This window comes from Dicentrarchus labrax, unplaced genomic scaffold, assembly GCF_905237075.1.
Source record: "Dicentrarchus labrax unplaced genomic scaffold, dlabrax2021, whole genome shotgun sequence".
Taxonomy (NCBI): Eukaryota; Metazoa; Chordata; class Actinopteri; family Moronidae; genus Dicentrarchus; species Dicentrarchus labrax.
Genome location: NW_026136722.1, coordinates 13477053 through 13504572, shown reverse-complemented (window position 1 = coordinate 13504572; position 27520 = coordinate 13477053). Strand labels below are relative to the sequence as shown.

At 42.4% G+C, this 27520-nt stretch overlaps 1 protein-coding gene across 12 annotated transcripts in view; it reads right to left on the bottom strand.

The window, feature by feature from the left end:
- srcin1a (SRC kinase signaling inhibitor 1a) overlaps positions 1–27520 on the bottom strand; it is a 101448-nt gene that overhangs the window by 57600 nt on the left and 16328 nt on the right. For 9 of the 12 annotated variants that reach the window (XM_051387162.1, XM_051387164.1, XM_051387171.1 and 6 more), the window contains exon 1: positions 25394–25485. The exons of 2 other annotated variants lie outside the window; for them this stretch is intronic. In XM_051387162.1, the coding sequence (XP_051243122.1) occupies positions 25394–25484 (91 nt within the window). In that variant the 5' untranslated portion in view covers position 25485. Of the gene's footprint in view, positions 1–7911; positions 7952–25393; positions 25486–27520 lie in introns of those variants that run through there. One more of the 12 variants, XM_051387165.1, reaches the window with a different exon arrangement.

Here is a 27520-nt window from a genome sequence, read left to right as displayed (position 1 = left end):
TGCGGATCGGTCGCCTTGACAACAGGTCAGCTGTTCCAAAACGTCGCAGTAGCTACCCACACACACACACACACGCACACACAAATTTTTCCAACAAGCATACAGTGTAAGGTTGCACAAGCATGTTGGTGAGAGACACAGCCAGTGACAGATGTGGCACAAGCAGGGAAGCAGAGATTACAAGTTGTCGAGTCAACATGGCACAGACTGTGTTATGATGCTGATAGTCATGTGTCACAGTACAAACTGCTCTCTGTCAACTGGCATCAGAGGAAAGACAAATGGAGAATCATAGGGTTGGAGGCAGGTGGTGGATTTTCCTAGGGCTGCCTGAAAGGAAATGAATTTTACTGTTGAAGGCTGTGATGTTAACTAAATCAAAATTAAACCTCCTTTTAAACTTTTATCTTCAAATCACATTTTGAAAGCATTTTGTGTGTGTTAACACTAAACCCTGATCTAAGAGGAGTTAGACTCACATGTTGAAACAGTGTCACAAATACAAAGACGCCATCTGTATTTGAAGTAAACACTTTAAAGACCAGAGATGAAATCCAATATCAGGCATTCCAGCCTGTTTGGGAGGGGTTTGTCACACCTCTTATGATCCCAGAACGAGTGGGGAGATGAGCGGCACACAGCAGTCCCTAGTGGGGTGTTGGAGTAATTGCTTGTTTCACCAGTCCCCAGAGGATATCACAAAGTGGGCTACAGAGGAGCTCGTCAAAACGCTGCAAAACAGCAGCTCCGCCTTCTGCCTCACATCTCCCGTCATCCTCTGTTGCCTGCCTGTTTGTCTCCTCACAGAGGAGAGGGCAAGAAAAAGGCAGTACCTGACAGACATGACGTTCCCTTTTACTTTAGTGTGTGGTCGTGTGTAGAGACAGAACAACAGCCAATGAAAACATAATTTATATTAGTCATTGTCATATTGTATTATATGAGAGGATGAAAAGATTTCATCATTCATGTAACTTGTTACTCTTAGTTTGTTAGGTAGTTAGTGGATAACATTTAATAGTCACAATGCTTAGCACAAACTGTTCCTCATGTATAAAGGAAAGATGGTGTGTTCATGTTTTGTACAAACTTAAATTTAAAAAAAAAACATGTAAGTGAGCAGTGCCAAGAAGAAAGTATATCTATTGGTGCTGTGGCGGAAGGAATGCAAAATTAACTGCAACTGTATTTTTTGGTGTCTTGTAAGTCTGTTGAAGTCTGTTGAATTATCCTTGTGGACAATGCAGTTTAAACACTTAGTATGTTTTTTAAATATTTTTATTGAAGAAGAAGAAGAATATGAAGCATATGCACCTTGAGAGTCAAATAATTGTGTCTTCTGTAGCTTGTATTTCTTTTACTCAGTTACATTATAGTGATGCAAAAATAGCACGCTTTAATTTCTACATTCTCCACCATTATTCCATATCATTGTGCTCTTATGTACTGTTATTGTATAACCATTACCCTACCTGACTCAGAGATATAAGTTCCATTTGTACATCCTGCTCTATCCATCACTTCTCTGCCTCTTGTGTGTATCATTGACCGGCTATCCTTCTGTACACCACATTAGTCCAGACACTAATGGCCATGCAGTAATGTATGCCACATATGGTTGGATGCAGGTTTTTCCATTCAGTCATTCACTTTCATTGATCTTAGTGCACATGCATCAAGGGGTATCAGCTCATTCTGTCTGCTTAAAGTCAACACTGCATTATTCCCTCCCTGGCATGCCTCGTTCCCTCTCTATCTCTCGTCTCCACCGGTGCTGCATTTGTTTTGAGCGTCTGATTTGGATTGGTGTGCAGAGGGATGAAGGGGCGGGGCAGCCGTACAGATGGATGCGTGGGTTTCTATGGTGATGTACTGTAGGTGAGCGGGGAAGAGCAGCCAGTTGGCACGAAAGAGGAGGAGGAGATGACGAGTTAGACGTTAACAAGCTGTCACTGCCAACACAACACAGCGCCCACTGCAACAAACAAAAACAGCAAAGACAGCCCCCTGACAAGCCCGGTGTTATAAACAACAACCAAACAGGCATACTCTTGTTTCACCCACAGAGGAGAGGTACAAACCACAGGTCAGGCTTGGACAAGTTAAATGAAAATGAATGGGTTGAGGGGAAAATGAAACCTATACGTATATCAAAAGAGGTTTTTGCTATAAATTGCAGTTTTACTGGATGAAAGTCCAGAAAAAAAAGTCTCCTTCTAGACTAACCTCAGTGTCTCAGCTCACTCCTAAATGGCTGAGCACAGCAGGACAAGGATTAGTGAATGTTGCTACCGCCTCTTCAAAACTTTCCTTCAGCTGCAGCAGTCAAAATCGATCAAACCGAAAATGAGACAACTTCAAATGTATCCTGGTGCAGTTTGGTTACTTTGCTTTGTTTTTTGCTAACAAATAAGAATCACTCCCACAATGTTCCTGCTAGTATATTTTTAGCTACATACTGTATTGTATGATATGATCAATGGCTGCGGGGCGTTTGATGCAGACATGCTAACATTTTCTGGTCACTGATACCCAAGTTAAAAATGGCATTTATCAGGATTCCTAAGGGCAATCGGATTGGAATTTTTCCTTCAACCTTCAGGCGTCGTGCTGCCAATCACATCCACAGGGAGAGCTGCCTCTCTGGACACACAGGCACCGACACCTTAGGAGCTAAAGCAAGTCTCCTGTGGCGGGCTATAGCTCTTTAACAAGTGAGAATAAAGCACCTATTTATATAAATTGAGACATCAAGAAATGTCTCTACTTCAGTGATAGTCCCCCCCCCCCTCTTCCTTCCTGCCACCTGCTGGATGAATGAAACTGAAATCTGACAATTGTTAAATGTTCCCAGAGCCCCAGAGCACTTGGCAGAGCAGCCCATGGCTAATCCAGTAAGCACTAGCACTGACTCACAACTAGCTGAGAGACAGAGAGAGATTGAGATTGACAGAGAGGAAGACTGAGAAACAAAGGCAGCTACGGAAAGAGAGAAGCTAAGAATAGAGGTGGGTGACACTTCGAAAGCCACAGACCAAGAAGGGAATACAGAGGCTGGCAGAAGGAGGTTGGTGGAGAGGAGGCAAATTGATGGTTTAAGGTGAGTGTTGAAAACCAAGTTAAAACTGGAGGAAGCGTGGAGAGAAGTGGGGCAGGAGGATGTTTGGACACAGGGAAATGGGGTGAGAGGGAAAAAGCAAGAAGTTGCCATTGGGGCCAAGGGCTGGATGAGCGATGGAGGAAGAAGGAGCAGAGTGGAGGAAGCCGGTGTGCAAGGTGTCCTCCAAATCCATTTGTCACCCAGAGACTCATTAGTGTTTGTGAGAGGGTGTCTGGTTATAAATAGGCTTTGGAGCGTGTGTTTGACAGGAGGGAGTCTAGAATTTGATGGCAGGACATTAATCTCACAGGGGAACTCCCGGAAGACAGACGGATTGACAAAAGGACGGATCTCCCAAAAACAAGCACGCTATTTTATCAGTCAGCAACCTTTATTGGCCCTCTTCCTCACTCCAGCCTGTCTGACTCTGTCCTGACTCCTCCTTATGTACGCCGGACACTTGACCTTGAGTTATTCTTTAAAAAGCAAGGTTGTTCTTAAGTTTCCAAAGCAAAACCTCCCTCCATCCTGTCTTTCCGTCCCTGCTTCTTTTTGGCAGCCTTTTTGCTTTCTCTCTGAGTTCTGACTGTAGAGCTCTTCATGCTTCGCTACACGCATTTGAGATATTTCCAGTTCCTGCTTAAAAGCTTGTGAGTCACTCACGGCATGTTCTCCAACTTCTTTGTCTCTTAGACTTGCTCTGCTCTTATTTACAGCCCTTCCTTACAGCCCTAAAAAATGTGACAAACTCACTGTCTTTAATTAGAAAAAAAATCTCCCTCACCACTCTCATCTCCAGCTGACATCTGGTTATATCCTGTTTCTGACCTGCTGTTCCTCTCACCCTCTGGCCAGTTGGAGCAGATGTGCACAAATGCTCCATTTTCTCTGTCTGTAGATGGCGCCTCTAGCTACAGCTCTGCCCTCATGTCACCCCCCTACCACCACCTCCTGCCACACAAACTATTTCAAGCTCCACAAATCCAGTCACTCCAAGCATGAGCGCAGATCATCCAAAACCTATGTCCCCCAGGTACCCCCAACCGCTGACCTCAGCAAGGCCCTTTCTCCCCGCCACACTGTGGATCATTGGGACATAAAGCTGTCACTGAATGTAGGGAATGAATGAAGGTGGCTGAGAGCCACAGCCTAATCATGACCTGAAGTCATCGGCAAACCCAAAGCTGCTTTAAACTGACTGATCATTACTAATGACTGGTTTAATGATTCTTTCTAGTACTCTCAGTCAGCACTGCCACCTAGTCTTGTGATATGTGATTTCCCCCAGGTAAAGTCAGTGACATAATCTATATGGAAATCAACAATTTTCCATATATTAAAACACCAGTGACGGGGCACCCTGACAGCACACCTGGTAGAGCTGGTGCCCCATGAACCAATAACTAATAATTTCTTAGGACAGTAAACGTAAACTACTTCATTTTAATGTGTGAACTGAACTTTGAGCTAGCTCTTGTTAAGTGTGAACTTGCACAACATTGATCATCAGTGCTACAGAGACTTATGAAAGGGACAGCCATTGGCACACTCTCCATTTCTATTTGTCTAGTCTTCCCAAAGAGATTACTAAGAGATAACTATAACTAGTCCCCATATTTCATAAATACTGGACGGAAAGACATGATTCAGATTGTAAAGACATTAAGGAGAACTTGGATGAGTTATTTTGTCATTGAACTAAGGAACAATTAATATATATAAGTATTGTATTTTTGAGTCTTCAAAGGAGTACTGTATTTTGTTGATTTGAAAACATTTGGGGATTTGTGTGTTTTGTTGTTATTCTGAAGATGAAAGTCCAGCTCACTCTTCATTATTGAGCCTCATATAGATCATATGGGATTATTTTCAGAATCAAAGGTTTTAGCAAAACTTGCTTTGAGGTGTCTTAGACAGTAGAGATTGAGATTTAGATGCTTTTTTAAGTTCATGGACACAAAGTTTTCTTATAAAATAGTGAGGTCTATCCTTTCAAGCACCACTATTGGCAAATGAAGTGCCTTTGAGCAAGACAGTCACTACCAGCTTCAGTCATGCTCTCTAACTAAAGTTGACCTCTGTTCACCTTGTGAAGGAATGGCAAAAGGATGCTGAATAAGCATTAGTGTTGCTATAAATAGATTAAAAGTCATCATCACTACTTCACAGTATTAATTTATGTTATAATTTAAACTGAATGACTTTGTTAATGTTATTTTGTCTCTGGAGCATTCAATAATAAGATCAGGCATCACATTTTCCAAGTAGTGAAAGTAAAACAAATTTTCAAGAAAACTGCAATTGCTGATAGATTTGAAATACAGCCTGAACACTTGTGGTAAGAACACATCCCCACAGAGAGCTAATGCCAGAGGTCGACTGTTCGTGACGTGTCAATGTGACTGCCCAGGAAAAAGAAAATATATCAAAGGGAAACATCACTTTGAGGGTAAGATGGAACTCTCAGATATACTGCCACAGCCCTTCATCATCTCCCCTCTCCTCTCTCTTCACGGCCAATTTCACCCTCACATCTCGCTCCTCTTCTCCATGGTAGTGACAAACAGTGCGGATCTGGATTTTCGAGTTCAACCCTCGCCTAGAGAAAAGCGAGGCCGAGCAAAGATGCATCTTTTAAAGCAAATCCTTGTTACCACACAAAAAACAGTCATTCAGAAAATTAATTTATCGAAAGTGTCACTTATCAAGGAAGAAATCCCAAACACTCACTGTCTGCTGCTCCTTTAACCTCATAGATTTCTGAATATCTGACAGTTTATAGACTAAACTAAAAAGTAATTTCGCTGTAAAAAAAATAAGAATAAAAAACGGACATATGTACATATGTACTGAAAGTAGGTAGGGACATAGTGGTGAAGTAAGATAAGCCCCAGAAGCTTTCTCTGTCACACACACACCTACACCTGCATATTGTCTATGATCCATCACAAAGCATATATGCATCTACTCCACATACGTAGAAAATCCCAGCACAAACAACTGCTTATTTTTGATCTCCTGACTGCTTATTCTCTAGCTGTCTTGAATCGTTTAAACACCATTGATGAAGACAACGGAGTGTAGGTGTGTGTAGAAGAGGTGGCAGAAGAAGAAGAGGAAAGTAATTTATGCAGGGAGAGTTTTCCTCATTTTAATCTCTGAAGCCCCTGGTTTGCTAAAAGTGTACACCTCTGTGTGTGTGTGTGTGTTATATGGTCTGACTCTGTGAACCCAGCAACCTCCTGGCATTGATCTTACATGCACACACACACACGCACACACACACGCACACGCACACGCATAAACACGCGTGCGCGCACGCACACGCACACACACACACACACACACACACACACACACACACACACACACACACACACACACATTAACTCCCTGTTCAGTGATGAGATCGAACTGAGGGCATGATGAATAAATAATGGTTTAAACTCTTGAGGTTCACTTGACTAATTAACGGGGGGAAAAGATTCTTCTAGAGAAGCAACAATCCAAGAGAGCAAGAGAAGGCCAAGTAGTAAATCAAGGCTCACTGCACAGGCTTCATACACACTGATAGATGCACACTTGAAATATATATACACACGCAGATGCACACATATACACACTACATACACACACGTGTGCACATCCTAATTTACGATTCAGTGCTCTGAAGAAAAAGACAAAAGAGGGGAGGAGAGGTGTTGGCCTCTATTGACTCAAAACACTGTGGGCTAATGAGAACTCCAACACACAGGCACACACAAAACCACCCATACACACACCCATTTCTGTCATTTTGCTGTGTCGGAGGGTAAAGGCGGTGTGCTAGCATCTCACCACTGCACTCTTCATTTAAGGTTATCATGAAGGAATATCTAACGAGAGAAATCCCAATCGTCATCAGTGTCCTTGTCGCTCTGTAAGCATCATGGTCACCTGACATCACACTCACTCACACACACACACACACACACACACACACACACACACACACACACTGAGGTGCTGTCACTGAGGTCATTAGAGTGGTATAATTATGAAGAATAACCAGTTTAGCTGGCCCAGCTGTGCTGCTAACATCATCCAACTAGTTTCCCCAGATCATACACTGTTACTAAATATGAGCAGACAGCAGAGGGACAGGGAAATGAGAATGAGGCATACTTGGAAAAGGGAGTGGCAACAATGACTGACTGAGGGCTTTTACTTTGCCATGCTGACATCTCCTTGGAAACAGACATGTTCGATATACAAGGGACAGCAGGAGCCCTCGCAGAGAATCCAAATAAGCTTCAACAGCGACAAACACTGTTTCGCTCTCGCAAACATGCAAATATGAATCAGCGTGGCAGCAGAAGCAGCAACAATAGAAATCAAGTGAACTAAAACTGACTGGCTACAAATGACTTAAAAAGTCCCAAAGGGTACATGGGGAGCCATGACAGAGTTTGTGAAGAAGCCTGTCACGAATGAGGCAGCGGCAGCAGCAGCTTGAGTCCTGGAGGAGCCACCGAGCTCCACAGCCTTTGAACATACAGGAGGCAGGCAGAAGCAGACAGCAGAGCTACGTGACTCTCATGACAACAACCACAATCACACAAATACACAAACAAACATGCAGAGAGTCCCTCAATGCAGCAGGTTATCAAGATTAAATACCACAAGCATCCAAGCAAATGCACCAACTTAAAAAGGATGCCTTAAAAACAAAGTGATAAGGGGGATGGACATAGAAAATAGAGACAAAAACAAACAGTACTGGGACATACAAAAGAGGGACAAGGGGAGAAGGGACCACTCCAAGCGCCCACCTGAGGGTTTCCCAGCATTCTCCATCCGTGCTCCTTTCTGCCCTCTATCCCTCTTTTTTCGTCTAGGTCACTCCATCCCTCCACCCATCTCCAAAGTCATCCCTAGCCGTTACCAGCTCACTGGGACACTGGCTTTGTGTAAAAAATAAATACTAAATCAAAGAGAGGGAAGGCAGGGAGGGACAAAAGGGATTGTGAAAGAGGTGGGAGAGAGGAGGAGTATCAGAAGAAACACAGCGAGGGAGAGAGATACAGAAAGCGAGAGAGTGAGAGCGAGAGAGAAGTCAGGCTGCCAGTTCTGAACATTGTCTCTTTTCTCTCTTTCTGATTGTGTGTCCCTGGCTGTCTGTCTTGCTGGCTCTCTCTCTCCACCTCTCTCTCTCCATTTCCCTCATTATGTCCATCTGAGTGGTCGTGCCAAGCTAGCAGGGCAGCAGGAAAAAACATGGCTCACTGTGGCCCTAAAACACTTTGCAGAGTGGCCACCTCCTGCAGACACTGACTGCAGACCTGTGTACACTGGTTGTGCGCTGGGGGCCAAAGATTGAGCAGGAGAGTGTGTGCGTGCATGTGTGTGTTTGTGTGTGTCTGTGTGTGTGTGTGTGTGTGTGTGGATGTGTGTGTGTGTGTGTGTGTGTGTGTGTTTGACTGTCATGTCAGCCAGCCAGAGCAGCAGATTACTGACGCTCCACTGGCACGTCCCACTTCATCCTTCTCTCCTGTCACCCCGGCAACACCTCCGCTCCCTGCCCGCTTCCCCCAGTCCTCCACTCACCATCCTCCCCTCCTCCCCCTTTCTCCACCATCTGCCTCCACTTCTCCCTCCCTTTTCTTTGGTCTCTCGACGTAACCTGAGAAAGAGTCTTTAAATTTAATTTCCATCCATCTCCAAAATCTATAACAACAGCGCTAACTCCATGCAGCCCACAGGAATAGTAAAGATTGTCAATCTCTGCATCTCGATCCCCTCTAATAAAAAGGGCCCCATCAAAGCGATGCATATACACACACAACCCCCAGGGTGCTTCCTTGCTCAGATAACGATAGCCAATCACAGGCTTGGGAGTCGAGAGGAGTGGTGCGGTAATTAACACCTGTGGGCCTGGGCTTAGGTCCGTGTCAACACTCAGCAAAGCTCAGAAACCACGTTGACCAACAACCATGGTTAAAATCAGATGTGTATAAAGGCAAAGGCTTTGCATTTTGCTGCGCTGAGATGGCAATGATCTTTAATTAACATGTAAAATTCAGTCCACATTCTTCATAAAAATCAGCAAGAGGTCAAGGCAGCCCTCAAGGTGAAGACTCCCTACCGAAAGAATTGCAGGGAACGAATCTCTGCAGTGAGAAACAATCTGCTTTAAGTGAGTGTGTGTGTGTGTGTGTGTATGTTTCTCTGTGAAACCCAACTGTGACTTGTTGCCAGTAATCACAGCATAACACATTTCTCAGATATACTATTTCAAAATCTTCCAGTATATTCAAATTATGTTCAGTACAGTGTTACAACGTTGATCAGCTAACACTGTACAAGTGTAAAATCTAAAATGCATTAACAAATTAGCTAGCTTTAGCTTATTATGATCACACATAAGCAATTAAATAAAATGACTTCTACTGTACATTAAGGTGCCCTGTGGAAAACTTGTGTTTATATTCAGTGTTAATCACCAAGACAGATCATGTGTATCATTGATGCCTGTTACATAAACATTTGCAAAGCTGATTTTTAAATCATGCATTGTTTAAATCATCACCCATTACTTATTATTTTATTTTTATTTTTTTTTACATGTTATCACCAGTGACTGTTGATCAGTAGTTATAGTAGTAGGAAACAGATGACACAACTGTGTATTGTGTTGCTTGCCTACACATGCACGACAAAACCAAAACAAGGATCCACTTGCTCACCAAACATTGCTTCATAGCACTATTAGTGGTCTAAAACTCCACAGGGTAGCTCTAACATGGAGCAGATGCAAGTTCATGTAAAAATGATAAAGAGGATCACTCCCAACTTCTAAGAACTCACTGTCCCTCCTCTGAACAACTACAACACATTTTTTCACTGTCATCAAAAAAAAAAACTGTCATTAGCTGCAGTCTAACTATAGCCTCAGTGTATGAGATTGTGAGACAAAGGCCACTTTCACTGTACAGTAGACTGAGGAGCAGTGGAATGACACCCACAGATATCTTACCCTATGCAGAGCAGCACCTGCTGAGCGGTGCAAGGTTAACAATGGCCACATAGGGCTCGACAACTGCTGAACATGCAGCTTTACTCCACAGAGTTCACACACATGCAGGCACACACACACACACACACACACACACACACCCCAGTATACTCCATATCAGCTAGCGCACATGTATGTGTCATGTAGGATATACATGTTTGGGTGCACACCCTCTATGTTTGTGGATAAGTGACACAGAAAGCATGTTGTTAAGCCAACACAGTGCGCTTATGCCTCACAAGGACAAGTAAACAACAAGCAAACAAAACAGCGTATCCTCTACCTTTGAAAAACAACCCTCTACCCACCAAGCAATTTAGCACTTACAAATACATACAGATGAGATATTAATGGCTTACTGTGTCCTCTTTGACCTTTTAATTATTCTGATTTGTGTACAGAGCAAGCGTGCAGTAATTGCATTAGCATCTCTGCAGGTTTACTTAATGTTCCAGTAGAGAGGGAATTGCGATTCGGCAAGTAGATGGGATAACACGCCGTTCTTTTTGTGTACACTAAATGATCCACTGTGTGTGTGCGTGCCTGTGTGGTTGCAGTAAATCATCTGAGATTTATTAGCTCAGTTACCACTAGTCAAACTCTCTGACGTGCAATTATGCTCTATCAGCAAATAAATGATTTGGCCATTACAGGCCATAATTGGTTATGGAACAAAGGGTACAATATATTGTCCGTCTCTTTGCTGCTGTTTAACACCCTGTCCTGCTCTGTGCTGCCTGTATTATCAGAGAACTCCACTTGCCCCCTGTTTGCCCCCTCTTCCTATTCCCCACATCCTCTTCCCCTTCCTCTGAGCATTTCCCTGGAGAGGACCACTCCCCCTTCTTTCCCTTTATCTTTAGAGCGAGGCATCTGGAAAACAGGCTCTGTCTCCGCCACTCTCCATCACATTCAATCATCCCCATGTTTATTCAGCTCTCCGCCCTTTCCACCATCCCTTTCTCCCTCCTTCTGTCCCACCCGCCTTCCTCTCCATGCTTACTATGTCTCAGCTCTTAAGTACAGCACTGCTTATCACAGTCTTGCATCTTTCCATTTCTATCTATCTCTCTCCAATTGTTTTCTTCCCCACCATTTTGCCTCTGCGTGAAGCATATTCCTCTTACATTTCCTCTCTGCCTGAAAGTGTTTTTGTCCTGGAAAATGCTGTACCATTTGTATTGTATGAGGGTGCCAGCGAACCTGTGCTTTCTTTCCTATAAAGCTACACAATACCTCCATCATACATGATGTAGAAAAGCTACTCAGTGGCTCGTTTTGAATCATTCTATGCACAACCCTAAATTTTCACACTGGGTTTGTTTTTGTAAGTCTGAATCTGAGTTAAAATGTCGCCTGTCCTCCTATCCCCACTGGTCTGCTTTGCAACTGTTGATTTACTACACAGCATGTTATCCAGAACCTTTCTGATCAAATTGCAGGTGTGAACCAACAGAAAACAATATACACTTTTTTGACTTACGTGGGCCTCAAAGAAATCAGTGAAATCAAAAATTAGCCTGTATGGTTAAATCTGACACAATTATATAGTGGACTTCAGTCCTTGTGTTAATTAATGTGCATTGTTACTTTTTTAAATAAATAAACTTCAAACTTCACTGCCCTCAAAGGGTTTGCTTGATATTTTAATGCTTCACACTGGATAAGCATTTTATCTTTCATTCCCCTCTGCATGTAGGAGTAGGCAATGTGAATAAAATCCTTGGGGCACCCCAGTAGCTCACCATGTACTAAGACTGAGTCCTGACTCCAGGCTTCCAATCCAGCCTGTGGTCCTTTGCTGCATGTTGCCCGCTCTCTCTCTCCCCCATTCCTGTATTATTCAGCTGCACTATAAAATAAAGCCCAAAAAATATAATAAAAAAAAGGATCCTTGTTCACACGTATTGGGTATCATTTCAAATAATGATATTCATTTTGATACACAGAGTAAGTAAAATAAGAAGGAAAAGTCTCTACAGTTTGTTAAATGCATTCATATTACTAATATGTAGACAAACCACTAAAAGATTCAGACTAAATTGCCGATGAGACAGCATCTGAAATCCAGGGACAAGGAGAAGGCAGCATCAGTAGGCTGGTCATGGGAGGCAAAAATGAGATGAGGTACCTATGGGGAGTGGGTGAGGTTGATTGGTGTCTAGCTATGGGCTAAGTAGGAGGAGCTCTGCGTGATTCCTTAAATTGCTCCCACACTGCTGCTAATTAACGCTGCCTTGTTCCGGTTCAACAACCTCTGTGCCACTGTCTCCAACTGGGGCATCCAGAGATGAGACAGTGAGGGAGAGTGAGGGAGGGAGAGATAGACTGTAATGACAACACAGTAAAAACAAGTGTGACCTTTTGGGCCAGATCTTATTTTGACACTGCAAGTAAACAGTCTGTCCCACACAGAGATACGGAGTTGGTGGAGGAGGGATAAAGCTAGTATCTCTGTGTGAGAGAGAGGCTGAGAAAGAAGCACCTGCCTCATTATACCCTGCCTTGGCCACACAGCACAACTCTCTACCCCGCCAGGCCGTGCTACGCCACAGATAAGAGAAAGCCCGAAGAAAACGTTGAGCCGATAAGAACTGGTCTTAGAAAATGCAGACACTGACAAAATGGAGGAAGCGCTTGACAGAAGTGCAACGGGAAAGAGAGTTAAGAGAGGCAGGAGAGAGGATGGATGGATTTGCTGAGTAAATGGCTGCGAGCTAATCATGATGCTAACAGTAATGGATAGGCAGGGCTGTCCAGATTGCCTCATTTAAGGACACTCGAGTATCGTTTAGGTAATTTCTCTGATGCACTCAGAATGGATGTGAGTCGTGGAGACAGAAAGGTCTGTACTGAGACAAATGATAAAAGGCAAATCGTTTTTCCTTCTTCACAAAAAAGTCAAGAAACAAAAGCTTCTTCACTACTACTTCAGAAACCTTTTTCGTCAACTATTTCTGCAATAGAAGGCTTGACCTTAAGTCTGCACCCGGGTAGTTCGTAATGTGAGCGGTGTAGAAATACTGTAGCTCAACCCATCTCTGGGTGAGCTGACATGGAGTGAAGGCAGCACACAAAATCTGAAGAAACTCTAAAATGTGTTTCCAGACTTTTGCCTTCCTTTGATCCACAGCTGGAGGCAGACCTCAAGAATGAATCAGCGACCCTGAAAAACATTCACTGAGATTTTCACACATACACTCAACTATCCACATACACACACATTTGGCCTTGGGTATGGCCCTTTGCACTATGCTACACTCTTAAACCGAGGACTCCTCTATGTCAGCACTTACTTCTTTTGTTTCTGGTATCCTATTCTCTCAATGACTTTGTCCCTCTTCTAGGTTTTCCACTAATCTGTTTTTTATTTCTCCTCATCCCTGACAGCATCAAGGTGTTGTATCTACCCTACTCAGAGGATCCCTCAGAGGTGTTGTTGACTGTACTGTGGCCCACACCGCAGTAATCCAATGTTATTGGGGGTGCTATAACTCAGTTTTATGTGATCAGGAGCCCCACAGCCCCTGCTGCTGCACCTCGTGACAAACGACCCGAGTCAGACATGGCATCAATGAGTCAGCCACACTGAGAGGCTAGTGATGAGACCAACTTTTTAAACCTTTTGTATTTCAGATTTTTCCAGGCTGGGTGTTGAATGCGCATCAGTCAGTGTTTGTCGCTGAGTGGGTGAGTTTCTCTATCAGTTAAGAGTGCTGCAGAGTAACATTAACATTAAATGTGATCAGTCCGCCAGGAATCCAAAACAGACAGCAGAGCCATGTTGGGACGTTAGTGTTTTAAAATGCTACAATGTAAGACGGCAAGTGAATCACAGTGCTGTCTGTTTATTCTGCTCTCACAGTGGGAAATTCCAGACAGCTTTTCCTCTCACTTAACTAAGGGCTTCTATAACAGCACATACCAAAGCAAATGAAGGATCCAAAGGCTGCTTGTCATTGCTCACTCTTATATTAAGGGTAAAAAGGTCTTGATTTTTGTTTATTACCATATCCTAGCCTCATGAACCATTCTTTGCAAGGCAAGCAAACAGCAGCTGTTAGAAGATTTTGAAAAATGCAATGTGCTAATACCATTTATAGATTGACAACCAAAGCACATTATTTGATCCTGGATCATTAAGAGTCAGCCTTAGATTATCCCTGTTTGCTTCAGTTTGTCATTTTAAAAGAAGCTCTGGTTCTGACAGTCTTCAGAAGAGACACTACAGACCTATCATGATGTTCTGCAGCAGAGTGAATAGAGGGAAACTAAACCTACACTGACACATAAAACAAAATCTGTAACCATACTGTACTTGGAGGCTGATTGATTTCAGTTTTTACAAACTTTCACCCAAAACACAGACTTTTTCAAATGAGCACAATTTAACTTATTTGACTCCCTTTTTTTAGTCTCCACACAACCATAATTTGTTCCAAGTTTCTTATTGCAATGACTCACCACTACCACAATTTACAATAAAAGAGATCCTCCTGCAGCGCTGAAAAAGTCTCCACTAATAGAAGGAGAAAAGGGGGGAGAAAATACAAATGAGCTTCTGATTATGCACCAGAGTTGCTTTAAGTAAGTTAAAAACAAACTGTTAAACTAGAGGATGTTTGCACTGCAAATGGCATTTTTAAACTACAACTTTCACAGAGTTTTGTATAAGTGATTTCTTTATTAAGTGTGTGCTGGTTTTTAAGTGTAAAATAAATACTAATAAATCTGGGGATGTTATTATTTGAACCAAAATGAGCAATAAATAGGCTGCATTAAGAAAATGGAGCTTTAAAAGCCCCATAGAAAAGAACTTTATTCCACCATTGTTACGTAGGCTTCCAAATATAGACAGGGCTTTACATTAATCATGTTGCTGTACTACGTCAGCAGTTCTGTGAAGCTGCCCTCTCAAGGTCTATCCATCAATCCTCAGTCCCTGATGACCGCCCAGTTCTATGAAGAGGACAAGGCCAGTCTTCATCCTTCAAAAACCAGCTAAATGCATCAATAGGGAATGGTTGCCCAGATAGAGCCTGCAGTCACTGTGTTTCCTACAGCATATATAAGACCAAACTTCTCTTTGCAGTTTACTGAAAGTTGAATTATCCATATTTGTCACAAATCCTGCATTAAGTCCCAAATATGCATTAAAGATTATTAAGTATGTAGATTTTGTTGCACAAAGGACTAAAAACACTTCCAAATTAGCATCAATGAGGTTAAGAGAGTGCAGCATCCTGTGACGTCCTAAACAGCTTTTTAGAGACTGTGTGACAGTGTACATGAGCCCCTGGCACAGGGAACAAATTAGCATTCAGCACTGGAGATCACAAAGACTCAGTCAGGTCTGAAGGAGGTCCAAAGGGAGTAGACCGGCTCTTTCAATGGGAAGCTGGACAGCACTGTGTGACATATCGATCGGCTATTGGCTACGCAGTACTGCACTGTGGGCTCCATCACCGTCACGGGTACACTCTGTCACTCCCTCTTTTCAGCTGTTAATTTGTGGTACTTTGGTTCTTAACATTCTGCCCTATGCTCTGGCAGCCATCACTTTCAGGAGAGGGCCACTACATCAAACTGCTGCTATGACGACAGGAATTTTAACTACTCTGAAAAGGGAAGGGGAGGGTTCATGAAAGTGTGTATATGTTCACTTGCTCCCCCATACTGTATGTCTGAAATCTGTCCTTCTATGTTACCTTCCATCCACCTCACCGCTCTTATAATGTCCTACTTAAACACATTCATCCTTGCTTTAGCCTACACTCTGATATTTATGTGCTGCATTATAGTATTAATATTTCCAGAGTGGCAAATTATGAGCGCTTTCTATTTAAGAGGCTTTCCGGCTTCAGCGAGCAGCTTCTTAACTGTTCTACTCAACCTTATCAGTGCAAATCCTGACGTCCTTGTAAGAAGAAAAAAAAAGAGGTTTTGCTGACAATAAGGTACCAAAAGACAGCTTCACATTGTAAAAGTGAAGTTTCTCTTCAGTCTTTGTCCATGCAGATGTTGACTTGGATAATCTGTGCGCAGAGAAAAAGACTGTATCACTAATGAAACCACTAATTGGCTCTGTAATTGGCTGCTGTTAGAGACATTTGTATCAAACAGCAAGTTAAAATATCAGCAGTAATGAGCTGCCGTATCTGTCAAAATATACCACATGAGAGAGCATCGAGGTTATCACAGGGGGGCAAGGGAGGGAGAGGTCCAGCTAATAAAGGGGGAAAAATGTCTAATGGTGGCGAAACAGGCAAAATTACAGGAGCATAAAACTGAACCACCACTTGTGTATTTTATATAGAAGCATTTCTCATCCTTTTTTGTCTATGAGGGCAGAAATGTGTGTTTTATGGAGGTTATTGAAGGGTTTATGCTCTGTTCAACAGGGCAGTCCCAAGCCTTCTGGGGGCCCTTGATGAAATTTAATTTGGGCTCTTCACTCCTGGCTCTGTGTCAACCATCAACCCACCCACAGCAGTGTATCCACAAAGCATGAGTCAGTTTCACTAAAACACACATTGGATATAAAGGGAAATAAATAGCCCTTGAACAAGCTGTGGCAACAAAGTAGTTATTGTTCAAAAATGTCTGATTTGGCCACAGTAAAATGAGAGACGTTTTTAAATTAATTGAATCTTGTGCACAATTTGTTATCTTAATCAACAAAGCCTGATCTATGATTGAATTAGCTGTAAAACATTCAGATCTTTAATCACATTTCTTAATCATTGGCTTAATAATAACTGTCAACACTGGCACTGGGTTGTATCATAGTGTTCCTATGGAGAGACTAATGATTGCTCAGGTAGTGCAAACAGACTGGGCAGATTCAAACCTGTTCCTGGTGAAGTGCCTTTGAGCAACAAACCTAAATCTGGGAGCTCAGGGTGTATGGATGAAAAACATCTGACTTTAACACAGGAGACCGCTGTTCGCCTAAACCTAACCAAACTACAACCATTGTGTTGTCCATTATAAAATGTATTTATTGTGATTTGTGATTTCTAACAGTGATTTGTAACAGTTTTGGAAGGCACAGACAAATAATCCTGTCCTGCTGAAAGGGGTGTCAGATCAGAAAATGCTTTGTGTTGTTTTAGAAGGCATGGAAAAGGTTTTTTGGCATTCAATTTGCGATCCTTGTTAAGTATTTAGGGAGAGAAAAGTTATATTCAGCTATAACTACGTGCACCCACATGCGTTGAGGAGAGGCATAGCATTGAAAAACAGAATCAATGCCATCAATACAGAATCTCTGACTGATATATGGAGTGTGTGTGTGTGTGTGTGTGTGTGTGTGTGTGTGTGTGTGTGTGTGTGTGTGTGTGTGTGTGTGTGTGTGTGTGTGTGTTATTGGTGTGGCAGGTCAGGTCTGCTGTTACAGAAAGCCATGAGTGTGGGCGGAGAGTTTGTCTCTTGAGCTAGTGGCTGCCTGCAAGCACAGCCATCTGGGAGAGAAATCTGCATAGCCACACTGCAGCAGAGTGCAGCTTGCAATTAAGAACCGACAAAAAGTTTTTCAGATTTCATTGCAGCAGTTTTTCCTGTACCAAAATGGACGAAATCACACACAACCATCTTCCACTGGGAAAACGGTGTGCCTCTATCACTGCAACCTTTACAGTGCCCTCTGATGGCTACAGATAGTCTGAGAAAGATACTCGGTATTGGCGACATTAGAGGTTCACGTAGTCTTTGATATTATTGCACTACCATGGCTTCGACAGGACATTAGGACTGACGGTTAAAAACTAAATATTATTATTAGTAAGGCTGTCCCAGAAAAGTCAGTGATTCGAGTCATCAGTTGAGAATACCCTGAGTCGACTGTTATTTTGTCAGTTGAATCTCTGCACTTTTGTTTTTTAGCTGCGTTATTGTACACAGAGCGACAGCAGTGAAGGCTGTAAACTTTATAAAGCAAGTTTTATAATGACCACAAACCTCAAAAGTAACTGTGATGGAAGAGGAGAAGAGTTAACGGATGGCAGCGTGATGCCGGACAACGAGGCAGCAGCTGCTCCAGCGCTCTCTGCTCCAGTTAATACTCAGTTTAGCCGACAGTAAAGTCGGCTAAACCACTTTTGAACCAGACAGTGGTACAATCTCATCTACTGCCGTCCTCTGTGAGTGACTCTTGGGCTGACAGCGCTGCACCACCTAATTGTTAGTATTTCCGTCAAGTTATTTCCTTGTTCCACCACATACACGTGCACAAAGGTGATGCAATACACATTCCAGCCAATGGTTTTACACTATTCTAATGATCAACCGGTAGCGCTACCATGTCACGAAACACACGAATACGCCAACAAATGCAGTGATACAGAAGACTGCAAGCTTGTACGTAAGCAGGTAGTAAATAAGCAGGTTTCAAACTTGATAAAAATCACCACTGCAAATTCTTTATGAGGAAGAAAATGCATTCTACGTGTTTGTTAGTGTTCAAGGACACACACAATGCGAGAGTAACTCAAGGAGATAACGCCACTGGAACACTAGATGTTTATAAGATACATTATTGCATAAATCAGACCGTGTTGGGCATTTGTTATATACCTGAAGGAATTGTGTTTAGATTATTTTCTTTGTGACATGGTTTTTGTAGATTACAAAATATTAAACTATATAGTCTGAATGAAAAGAACATTGCTTAGCCTTATGTAAGTTTATTGTATTCACCATCAACAACCTCTGTCACCATCAGAAACATGTACAAGAAAACCAAGCTGTCCACATCGACCAGTTAAAGTGCTTATGGTTCCAGGTTTAAACGGTGAACTACAATGTCCCTGGTTAGAGTTTTTTTTTAACCTTTATTTAACCAGGCAAGACATTAGGGACAAATTCTTATTTACAATGGCAACTTGGCAGAAACCAGATAGGGATCCTTGTTGCATCCGTTTCTCCCTTATATCTCCAATGTCTTTAGTAACGGCTTAAGATGGCCCCAAAAACATACTTTAAAAAAATACAGTTTCTTCATGAATGTCATTATAAAATTCACTGTTTTTGCTATTAGTTACATTCATTAAGTCATGGCAGACCACCCACAGCTCCACAGCAATCTCTGACCTCCTGTTACCTCACATAAATGAATTCCAATGAGCTCCATGCAGTGTGGTATACAACATTTACATTTGTTGAAAAAAATAGTCATTAGTATTTCATCAGGAGTTGGTATCGGCAGACACACTGAGCTCATGAGATATTGGAATCAGTACCAGGAAAGGAAAAGTCAGATCAGTGCAACCCGATTCAGCATCCTGGCGAAGGAAACATTAAACATTAGCTTTCAGTGTAGCACTTACATTGGGGGAGGAAAGAAAACTATCTCTGACATATTCAGTTCATGTTTGCAAATGCATAAACACATAAAAACTCACACACACAACCACACAAAAATATACATCACAGATATAACTAGGAAACCTTTTCTGGCTCTGTCAGATCTGATGTTTCCCAGGAGATTTCCAGAGTTACAATCTCAGCTACAAATACAGTAAGTTCATGTGTATTGATCATGATTTGATCTTTGAGTGTTGTGAAAGTGAACTAAATTATTTTATACAGATACACAACTGAAGCCTACCAACTTGTCATCCCCAAACAGCAAAGCAAACCAAAGCAAACTCCCCTGTTAACAGGTGGGTACAGAACAAGTAATCCTGGCCTCTGTTAAGGGAGATGTGTGGATTTATTACTTTAAGCCTGACAGATCCAAGAGGAACTCCCAGACTTTACTTAAAACCCTGCTTTCAGCCTTAGCCTAGACCTGGAATTGAGGCAATCATTTGCAGGAAAAAGCCCTAGAAAACCTTTAAAAATGAACTCCACTGTGCCTAGAAATCAGACATTATTTAGAACAGATTTTTTTTTTCCTGTTTGAAGCAGACAATAAGAGCACAAAGAATTGTCACTCTCTTGAATCCCTATAAAACCAGAATAATGTTCCAAATAGGTCTTGTTTCTGTACCTTACTGCTATCACAACACTTTAACATGACCAAAACTCTAGCAGCTTTCAAGGTACATCGTCCTTTGGCCATCAGGCCTGTCAGCGAGTCAAATTTAATGGACTCCAATCAAATGCTGCCATCTATCCTGGTTAATCGTCCTCTCTGGTGCCCAGATTCCTCATCTGTCTCCATAAACCCCACTTGTCTCCATGGGACTCTGCTGAACCCTGATGGGCTTGTTCACCTCACTGAATATCAAACAGGAGATCTGATCCCCAGGTTGCTGCAGAGAAGCTTTTTCTATGGACGGAAGAGATTTATGCGCATGATTAGGGCATCCTTAGGAATATGGAAGCACACAACAATAAATTGTGTACGTGTGAGAGTGTGTGTGTTTTCACCAGGCACACATAAACTAGGTATAATCAACTACCAATTCACAGGTCAATGGAATGGCTTGACATTTGCTTTGTTTGTCTCCTCTACCTGACTGCACATCAGTGTGACTGGTGGAACAAATTAGGGAGAATGCAGAGTGTTAATAATGAGAGAGCGAGGAAAATAGAGGGAGGGGTAAAAGTTGAGACATTTAACGGGGTTGAAAAGATGGAGATGGAGAAGAAATCAAAAAAAGAAATTGGTAAATGTGAAAGCAACAGATTTGAGAAATTTAAAAAGAATGAAGATGTGAACGGTGAGGGGAAAGGAATTGAGGGAAATGGAGAGAGGAGGCTAGGTCTGAGTGCGACCCCTGTCATCGTTGACAGTCTAGAAATAGAGTGGGGGTGCCTGCCCTTGTCATCTCAACATCACGATGATGACAGCCTGTGTAGTGAACCACAGAATCACTACAAGTCAAGGCTATTAGAGTGAGAATCGGACAAATGAGAGCCTGCACTTACTAAACCCTAAGAAGACCCCGTTCCAACAGTCCAACCCGAAAGAAAACCAAGACATCATACACTCATCGCCTTACTGACTCCCCTGGCTCAGTGCTGTGATCTTATTATGTGTGTGCATGTCTGCATCTACCCCTCTACTTTCAGGGATGTGTGAGTTTGAATGTGTCAAAGGGAGGCAGGACCTGAAACCCATGGGGGGGACATCCAATCCTGTTGCCCTGCCAGAGGGAGAAAAGGAGGAAAGCACTTTGTCCTCTTCCTCTCAATCGACCCCTCCTTACCACCCTCCCAGCACTTTCCAGCTCTTGGCCTATTCCTTTTGTGTGTCTGAGTAGTGATAATGGCAGGCTGTCTGTCACGCAAGGTCTGACCCAGATTCACTTGGTAAGAAGGAGGACGTTGAGTGTGGTGATGGGGATAGCTCAGCCCTTCACCCAAGAGACCCATCCTCCCCTATCAGAACCGCTCGCCTTCCAGACGAGGTTCAGCAGGAGGGAGCAAAGCCAAGGGCACAGCCTTGTCTACGTCTTCAGACTGTAGAACTGTAAATAAAGGCCACTGAGACGCACCTAACTTGCTTACTGGTGCCAGGCGAAAATCTGAACCTTGTAGTACGTAGTCAAATGCAATCCCGGATCAAAAATGCCAACCTCTGTGCCAATCAGAGACAAATTTCTTGTGGCCCTGCCCACACCTTTCTGCATAGATACAGTTACCAAGGAAGGCAAGAGGAGCAGAGAAAGCAGCAATGAGAGAAAGCATTGGGGGAGGAGGATGGGTGGAGACGTGGATGGGACAAAAGAGTCCCAAAAAAGAAAAAGAGTCACGCAAATAAACAAGACTAAAATCTATGGCCGCTATAGCTGGCCCATAAAGCTTGATGCTCATACACACCAGAAAAGAAAATGACTGAACAGAAATTGGGCAAATGCAGACTACATTTAGATCCATTAGTGTGGTGAATAAATGTTTGAACTGAGGGTGGTGCCATGTGAATAAAGAGGTGTTATGATCTGTATGGTGGCTATTTCAGGACAGCTAAAACATATCAGGCTCAGCTCTATATAGTGGGGGTGGGAGAAAATAGATTATAGAAGTATATGGATGGGAACTGATAAGATTTAATTGATACTAGGGGTCGGTATCTCCATTATCGTTCTCGATGCATCAAAATTTCTATATATGATTTATTTTTCCTCTCTGTGACTTGCTACTTTTAAAACAGTGTATTTGTAATGATCTATAATTAAAATTAGCAGATGGATTTACTTCTATTATCCTTTATTAATATTAGTGACAAATGGGAGAGATGTGTCAACTGGAAGGTTACATTTGCCAACGTATTTCTCAGCAATAGAAAGAACAATCAAGATAAGAAACAAAACTGAGCCTGTAGCACCATCCTTGTAGTAAATTAACAATACACAGACTTCAGCATGTTCTAAATTATTTGATAAGAAGCTGCTGCTCTGCTAGGGAGAGCCGGTCGGATCGTATACGCCTTTGGTTACTCACTCTCAGCCATCTTCACCAAAACTCAGTAGCTAACTGTTAGCTTAGCACATAGAACGCACATTTTTTCGTCTGTGACATTTCACCATCCAATTTGTTCAGCTGTAAGGAACGCATATGCAGAGGTCCACCATTTTGTCTGCTGATCAACTGATTGACCAATTGACACTGTAATCCCATCAAAATAGTGGTAAGAAAGAGACAGATTTGTTTAAGCAGTGACCCTGATACAGTATCTGACCATCACATTGCCACTTAACAGGGATTAAGAGTTTTAGTCATGCAGGAAATGGGAGAGAGAAAGTGGGTGTTGAGGAAGATTAGTGCTCATTGCATCTGGATCTGAGAAAAACATGCAGGTGGTGGACAAAGAAAGACATATGAATCCCAATTACAAAACACAGCTGCAAAGACAAGTATTGTCATGTAGGATACCAATTAGAAAGTATATTTCAGATCTAAACATCAAACAGATTCCTAAACTGATTCACACCTTTTTTATCCCTCCATGAACTGAATGCTCTCCATCTGGCAGAAAGGTCCAACACCACTACACGTACAGTAAAGGAATTGTTTGAGGATTCAATCTGTTCTCAAGGAGAGGAAGGTTCTCTTTCTTACTCAGTTTATGCATATTGTGCTAGTAGTTTTGATTGTTTTGTCCATCCCCTGTAGTGTGGCACACAAAATTGTATTTATGAGCCATTATAAAGCACAGTATCCGTCACTATGTACAGTAGAACATATTTAAAACCTAGCGTAAAATGCTTCTGTTCGCTTCTTTAAAAAGACTATGGTATTACTTTTCAATTTAGGAATAATAGGTTTTTGTGATGAAGGACATGAGCTACAGTAATTTCATTCAATACAGGAAAATGTCTGTCTTTTTCTCTCTCTTGCTCAGATTGAATGGTCTCTGCCGCGGAGGTACAGCCTCTCTCCCTTTCTCTCTCCCCCTCTCTCTGTCCTTCATATGTCCTTGCGTGACAGTGCAACTGCAGTGTGCTTCACCGTTTCTGTGGGAGGTATCTCTGGGATCCCAGTGTGTGGGAGAGGACTTCTGCCTGGCTCCCCATCTATCTGTCGCTTATCTCAATCATGCACACTCCTGCCATCCCTCCCACTGTCTCCCAATCTCTTTCTCTGCTGTCAAACGCAGCAAAATATCACTCTTTCATTTAGCTCTGCCCTGCTTCACTTTGTTTCTCGAACAAAGAGACATTTCTCAGTCTGTCACACAGATGATGACTGACAGGGAACTGAGGCATTTGTTGTCTTAATTCTCCTCAAATCTTTTTGAAAATGAATCCTGGTTGCATAGAGAACAGGCCACAGCCGCATTTGACACCTTAACATTGCTTTGTCATGGAAATTAAGGTTTTTACATCACTGTGAAAGGGCTGTCATCTTAGTGGCAGGCAGGTTACTCAGGTTAATGTAAGAAACTCTGTTTCCTCTCTCAGGGTATCCACTCACATCAACTACAATAATTACAATGAAATAAATAATTTCAATATGATATTAGCTGCTAAAAGTGCAGGACAAAATGCTGCTGCTCAAATCACCAAGGCTGATAATCATGATTAATAATTGTCATGATCACCAACTAACTAAATAATCAGGACTGTCACACGTACACAAACATGTGCACACACTTATACACACCAGGACTTTTTTCATCACAGCCCATAGCTGCAGAGCATTTCTGCTGATTGAGATTGCTATAGTGCCAGAACTAATTAACAGCATTTGATTGTCTTGCCGCAGAGGTGGAAGTCATTACCATCATATTTCCTTGTCTATGCAGAATATAGTGGTGAAAAACTCTAGCAGATGTTCGCTACGTGAATACACTGTGAGTGAGCTTAATTCACATATATATTCCGATCATACTTAAATGTGACATCAACACTGGTGCATATCCTAAAGAGACCGGATGCAGAGCGGAAGCAACATTTGTTCCTTATATTTTGTCTTTCCCTCCTGCCTCCTTCTTAGGACAGTTTTCACAAATATTAGTGGAAGATAGTGGAAGGAGATACAATAGTTGCCTGACAATCGGTTTTCAATTGTCAAGCAGTGCATCTGAATGACTCATGTTTTTTTTATTCACTTCAAAGTCTTCAAACATTTTGAATGGGATGGAGAAGGCTAATTAGCCTCCCTGCTTTTACAATCGTGGCCTTTAAAAGGGAGGGAGGTAGACGGTGACTTTAAAAGGGAAAGGAGAGAAACAGAAGATGTACATCCCTTTCCCATTCCTTCTCCGATGATCAATCACAGCTCAGATTTCTACAAAACCTCCATCGTTTGCCCCTACTCAACCTTCAAATTATTCTTGTGGACATCAAATGAGCTCCATAGCACACACTGAAAAACCGCCAGAGCATTAAAGACCAAAGGAAATTTACATACACACAAGAACACAGTAATGACATAGACAGAGAGGGGTATGAATGTAGAGAATCCCAGAGCAAAAACGGTTTCACACTACTGTGTGAAATGTTCTCTCAGGCTCCACTTGGCTGACAAAGTAGGCCTAAATGATTTATGAGAGGCAACAAAGCTTGCCAGTTGTTTGTTTTAGATAAATGCTACACAAAGCAAAAACTAACAAACCTGATGATGGCAAACAAAGGAAGATGAAAGTTTTTGTCCCAAAAAAAAAAAAAGCACCTAGTTTTCCCAAGCTCCACACCACCATTTCAGAAGTGGCCCAAAGTTCAGACCTGGAGGCTGTGCAAACCTTGGTGCAGATTGAGGCTTCTGTAACGGTGCAATAGATTTAAAAAGGTAGCTTTTCAAAAGAAGTGATTGGCGTTGAATTTTAAGTGGGATGGATCCCTGCTTACCTCCGGCGGCAGGATCCCTACGTCCCAACACCAACACCTGGCCGACTGCCCGCCCATCAGATATGAACACCTGGTAGTCCTCACCAAACATCCCCTCCCCCTGCACTGCCAACAAACACCCTCTATCCATCCGCTCAACCTGCACAGCTTTTCTCAGCTCAGCCAAAACCACTACTGCCAACTCAGTGATGCATCGCAGTACTGTACCATACTACTGTATTGAATCTACTGTACAATAATCTACTGTATTGAAACTGTACAGCACTATTCTCCCAAGGTAACATCATGCTTCAATGATTATATTTATAAGACACACTGAAGTTAGAATATAGCAGAGGCCTAAATATATTGGCTGGCATATTACACAGTGAACACGCACAATAGGTGAGCTTCACTAACTGCACCCCTTGCTCTGTCTTGTTTTCTTCATCACCCACATACACACACACACACACACTACTATACATTCTTTCAACATCTGCACTCTTCATCAGCGGCATGCTTATTCACAGTCAGGGTTGGAGAAGAGTGCTTGGGGCTGCAGAAGCACTTCCCTTCTCCTTTTCTCTGCACTCTCTCTCCCTTGATCTCCCTCTTTCCATCTTTCTCTTTCTCCGTCTGAAAGGTTTCCGTGAAAGGCCCGAGATGAAAGGCTGCCCTCAATGGGAGCGTGATTGCAGAGACAGCGCTGGCGGCCCAAGGTGCTACCAGAATTGCTCACTCAGAGTTGCTCCACCCCACAAAGATGCACACTGCCATTGTCCACAGTTTGTGCATGTGCGACATCAGAAAGATGCTCCGTTTAACAGTCTCTTTCTTACACAGAAAGCAGCATGCAGACATTACTTGTACACAGGAAATCCCACAAATATGAATGTCATATCACATGGAGCTGGTGTAATGTGTAATGAGATGCATAGCAAACAGGTACAGTAAAATGTAAATACACCTACTGCACAATACTTGGTGCTTTCTGAGACAATAGATTAATTTCTGTATATTAACACAAACACACAGTCAACCATGCACACACATATACTGGCATACACAAACACACACACTTTTTTGTTATGATGAACTGCTTTTCTAATCTGCTAACCTAATGGCAAAAGGCCTGGGGACTGAAGCAGAGCGCAGCCAGTAGGACACAAAATGTCTGCTTATGTTGAGTCCTTGGAGAGAAAGCAGACGATGTGCACAAGACTGACAAACTGCCAAGAGGGTTAGATTTATAGTTTGACAATGGCCAGGACCCCAGACAGTAAAAATCTATAATCACCTCTTTCTGTGGTGAGTGGAAAAGTTCTTGAGAAATCAAGGATCACTTTAGCTATTGTGGGCAAAAGACACCAGACAAGCAGAGTTTGAAATCAATGTGAAGGGTGCTGTGATGTGGGTCTATATCGATGGCATGCTGCTGTCAAGAGTTCAGACACTGCACATTGTGTTTGGTACTTTGGCACAAGCGTGATAATGACAGGTATAGCACACATAACATGCAAATCAGAAAATACATTTATTGGGAAACATTCATTTCATTTCCTGTTATTGTTACATCTGAGGCTGATGGTGTAACAGCTTGACAAGTAGCTTTTTCAGCCACACAGGGTCTTAACTATTCAGAGACTCAGCAATGGTAAATGATTCTTTACAAGTGGTTCTCCTCAACTTGATGTGAGCAGTTTAGCTTTGGATTTTCTCTGAAATGTAAAAGGAAAATACTCAAAAGCAAAGATTTAATTATACCCTTCAGTCATATAACAGAACTGCGCAGAGGAGAATCCTCCTCAATATGTCTTGGTTATAATTATAGCACATCCGTGTCTGTTCTATAATAAGCGAGGCTGCAGATCGATAATGCAGAGTGATGTTGTTGTAATGTAACCACAAACCTACTTTTCTTCCCGCATCAGGATGAATACAAAAAGTTAAAATCTGCCAAAGACGCTCCAGTGAAGGTTATTAAAATCAATTGGATGTGACTGCAGTGAATTGACTGGCATGCCAGATTTGTAGCATGTGTGTTTCTGTCATGAGTTGTAGTGAATTATATTTCCAGAGGCCAGTGAGAGGTGTTAAGTGGGAGAGAAACGAGTACTGAAACATCCCCGGCTCTGCTGATGTTAT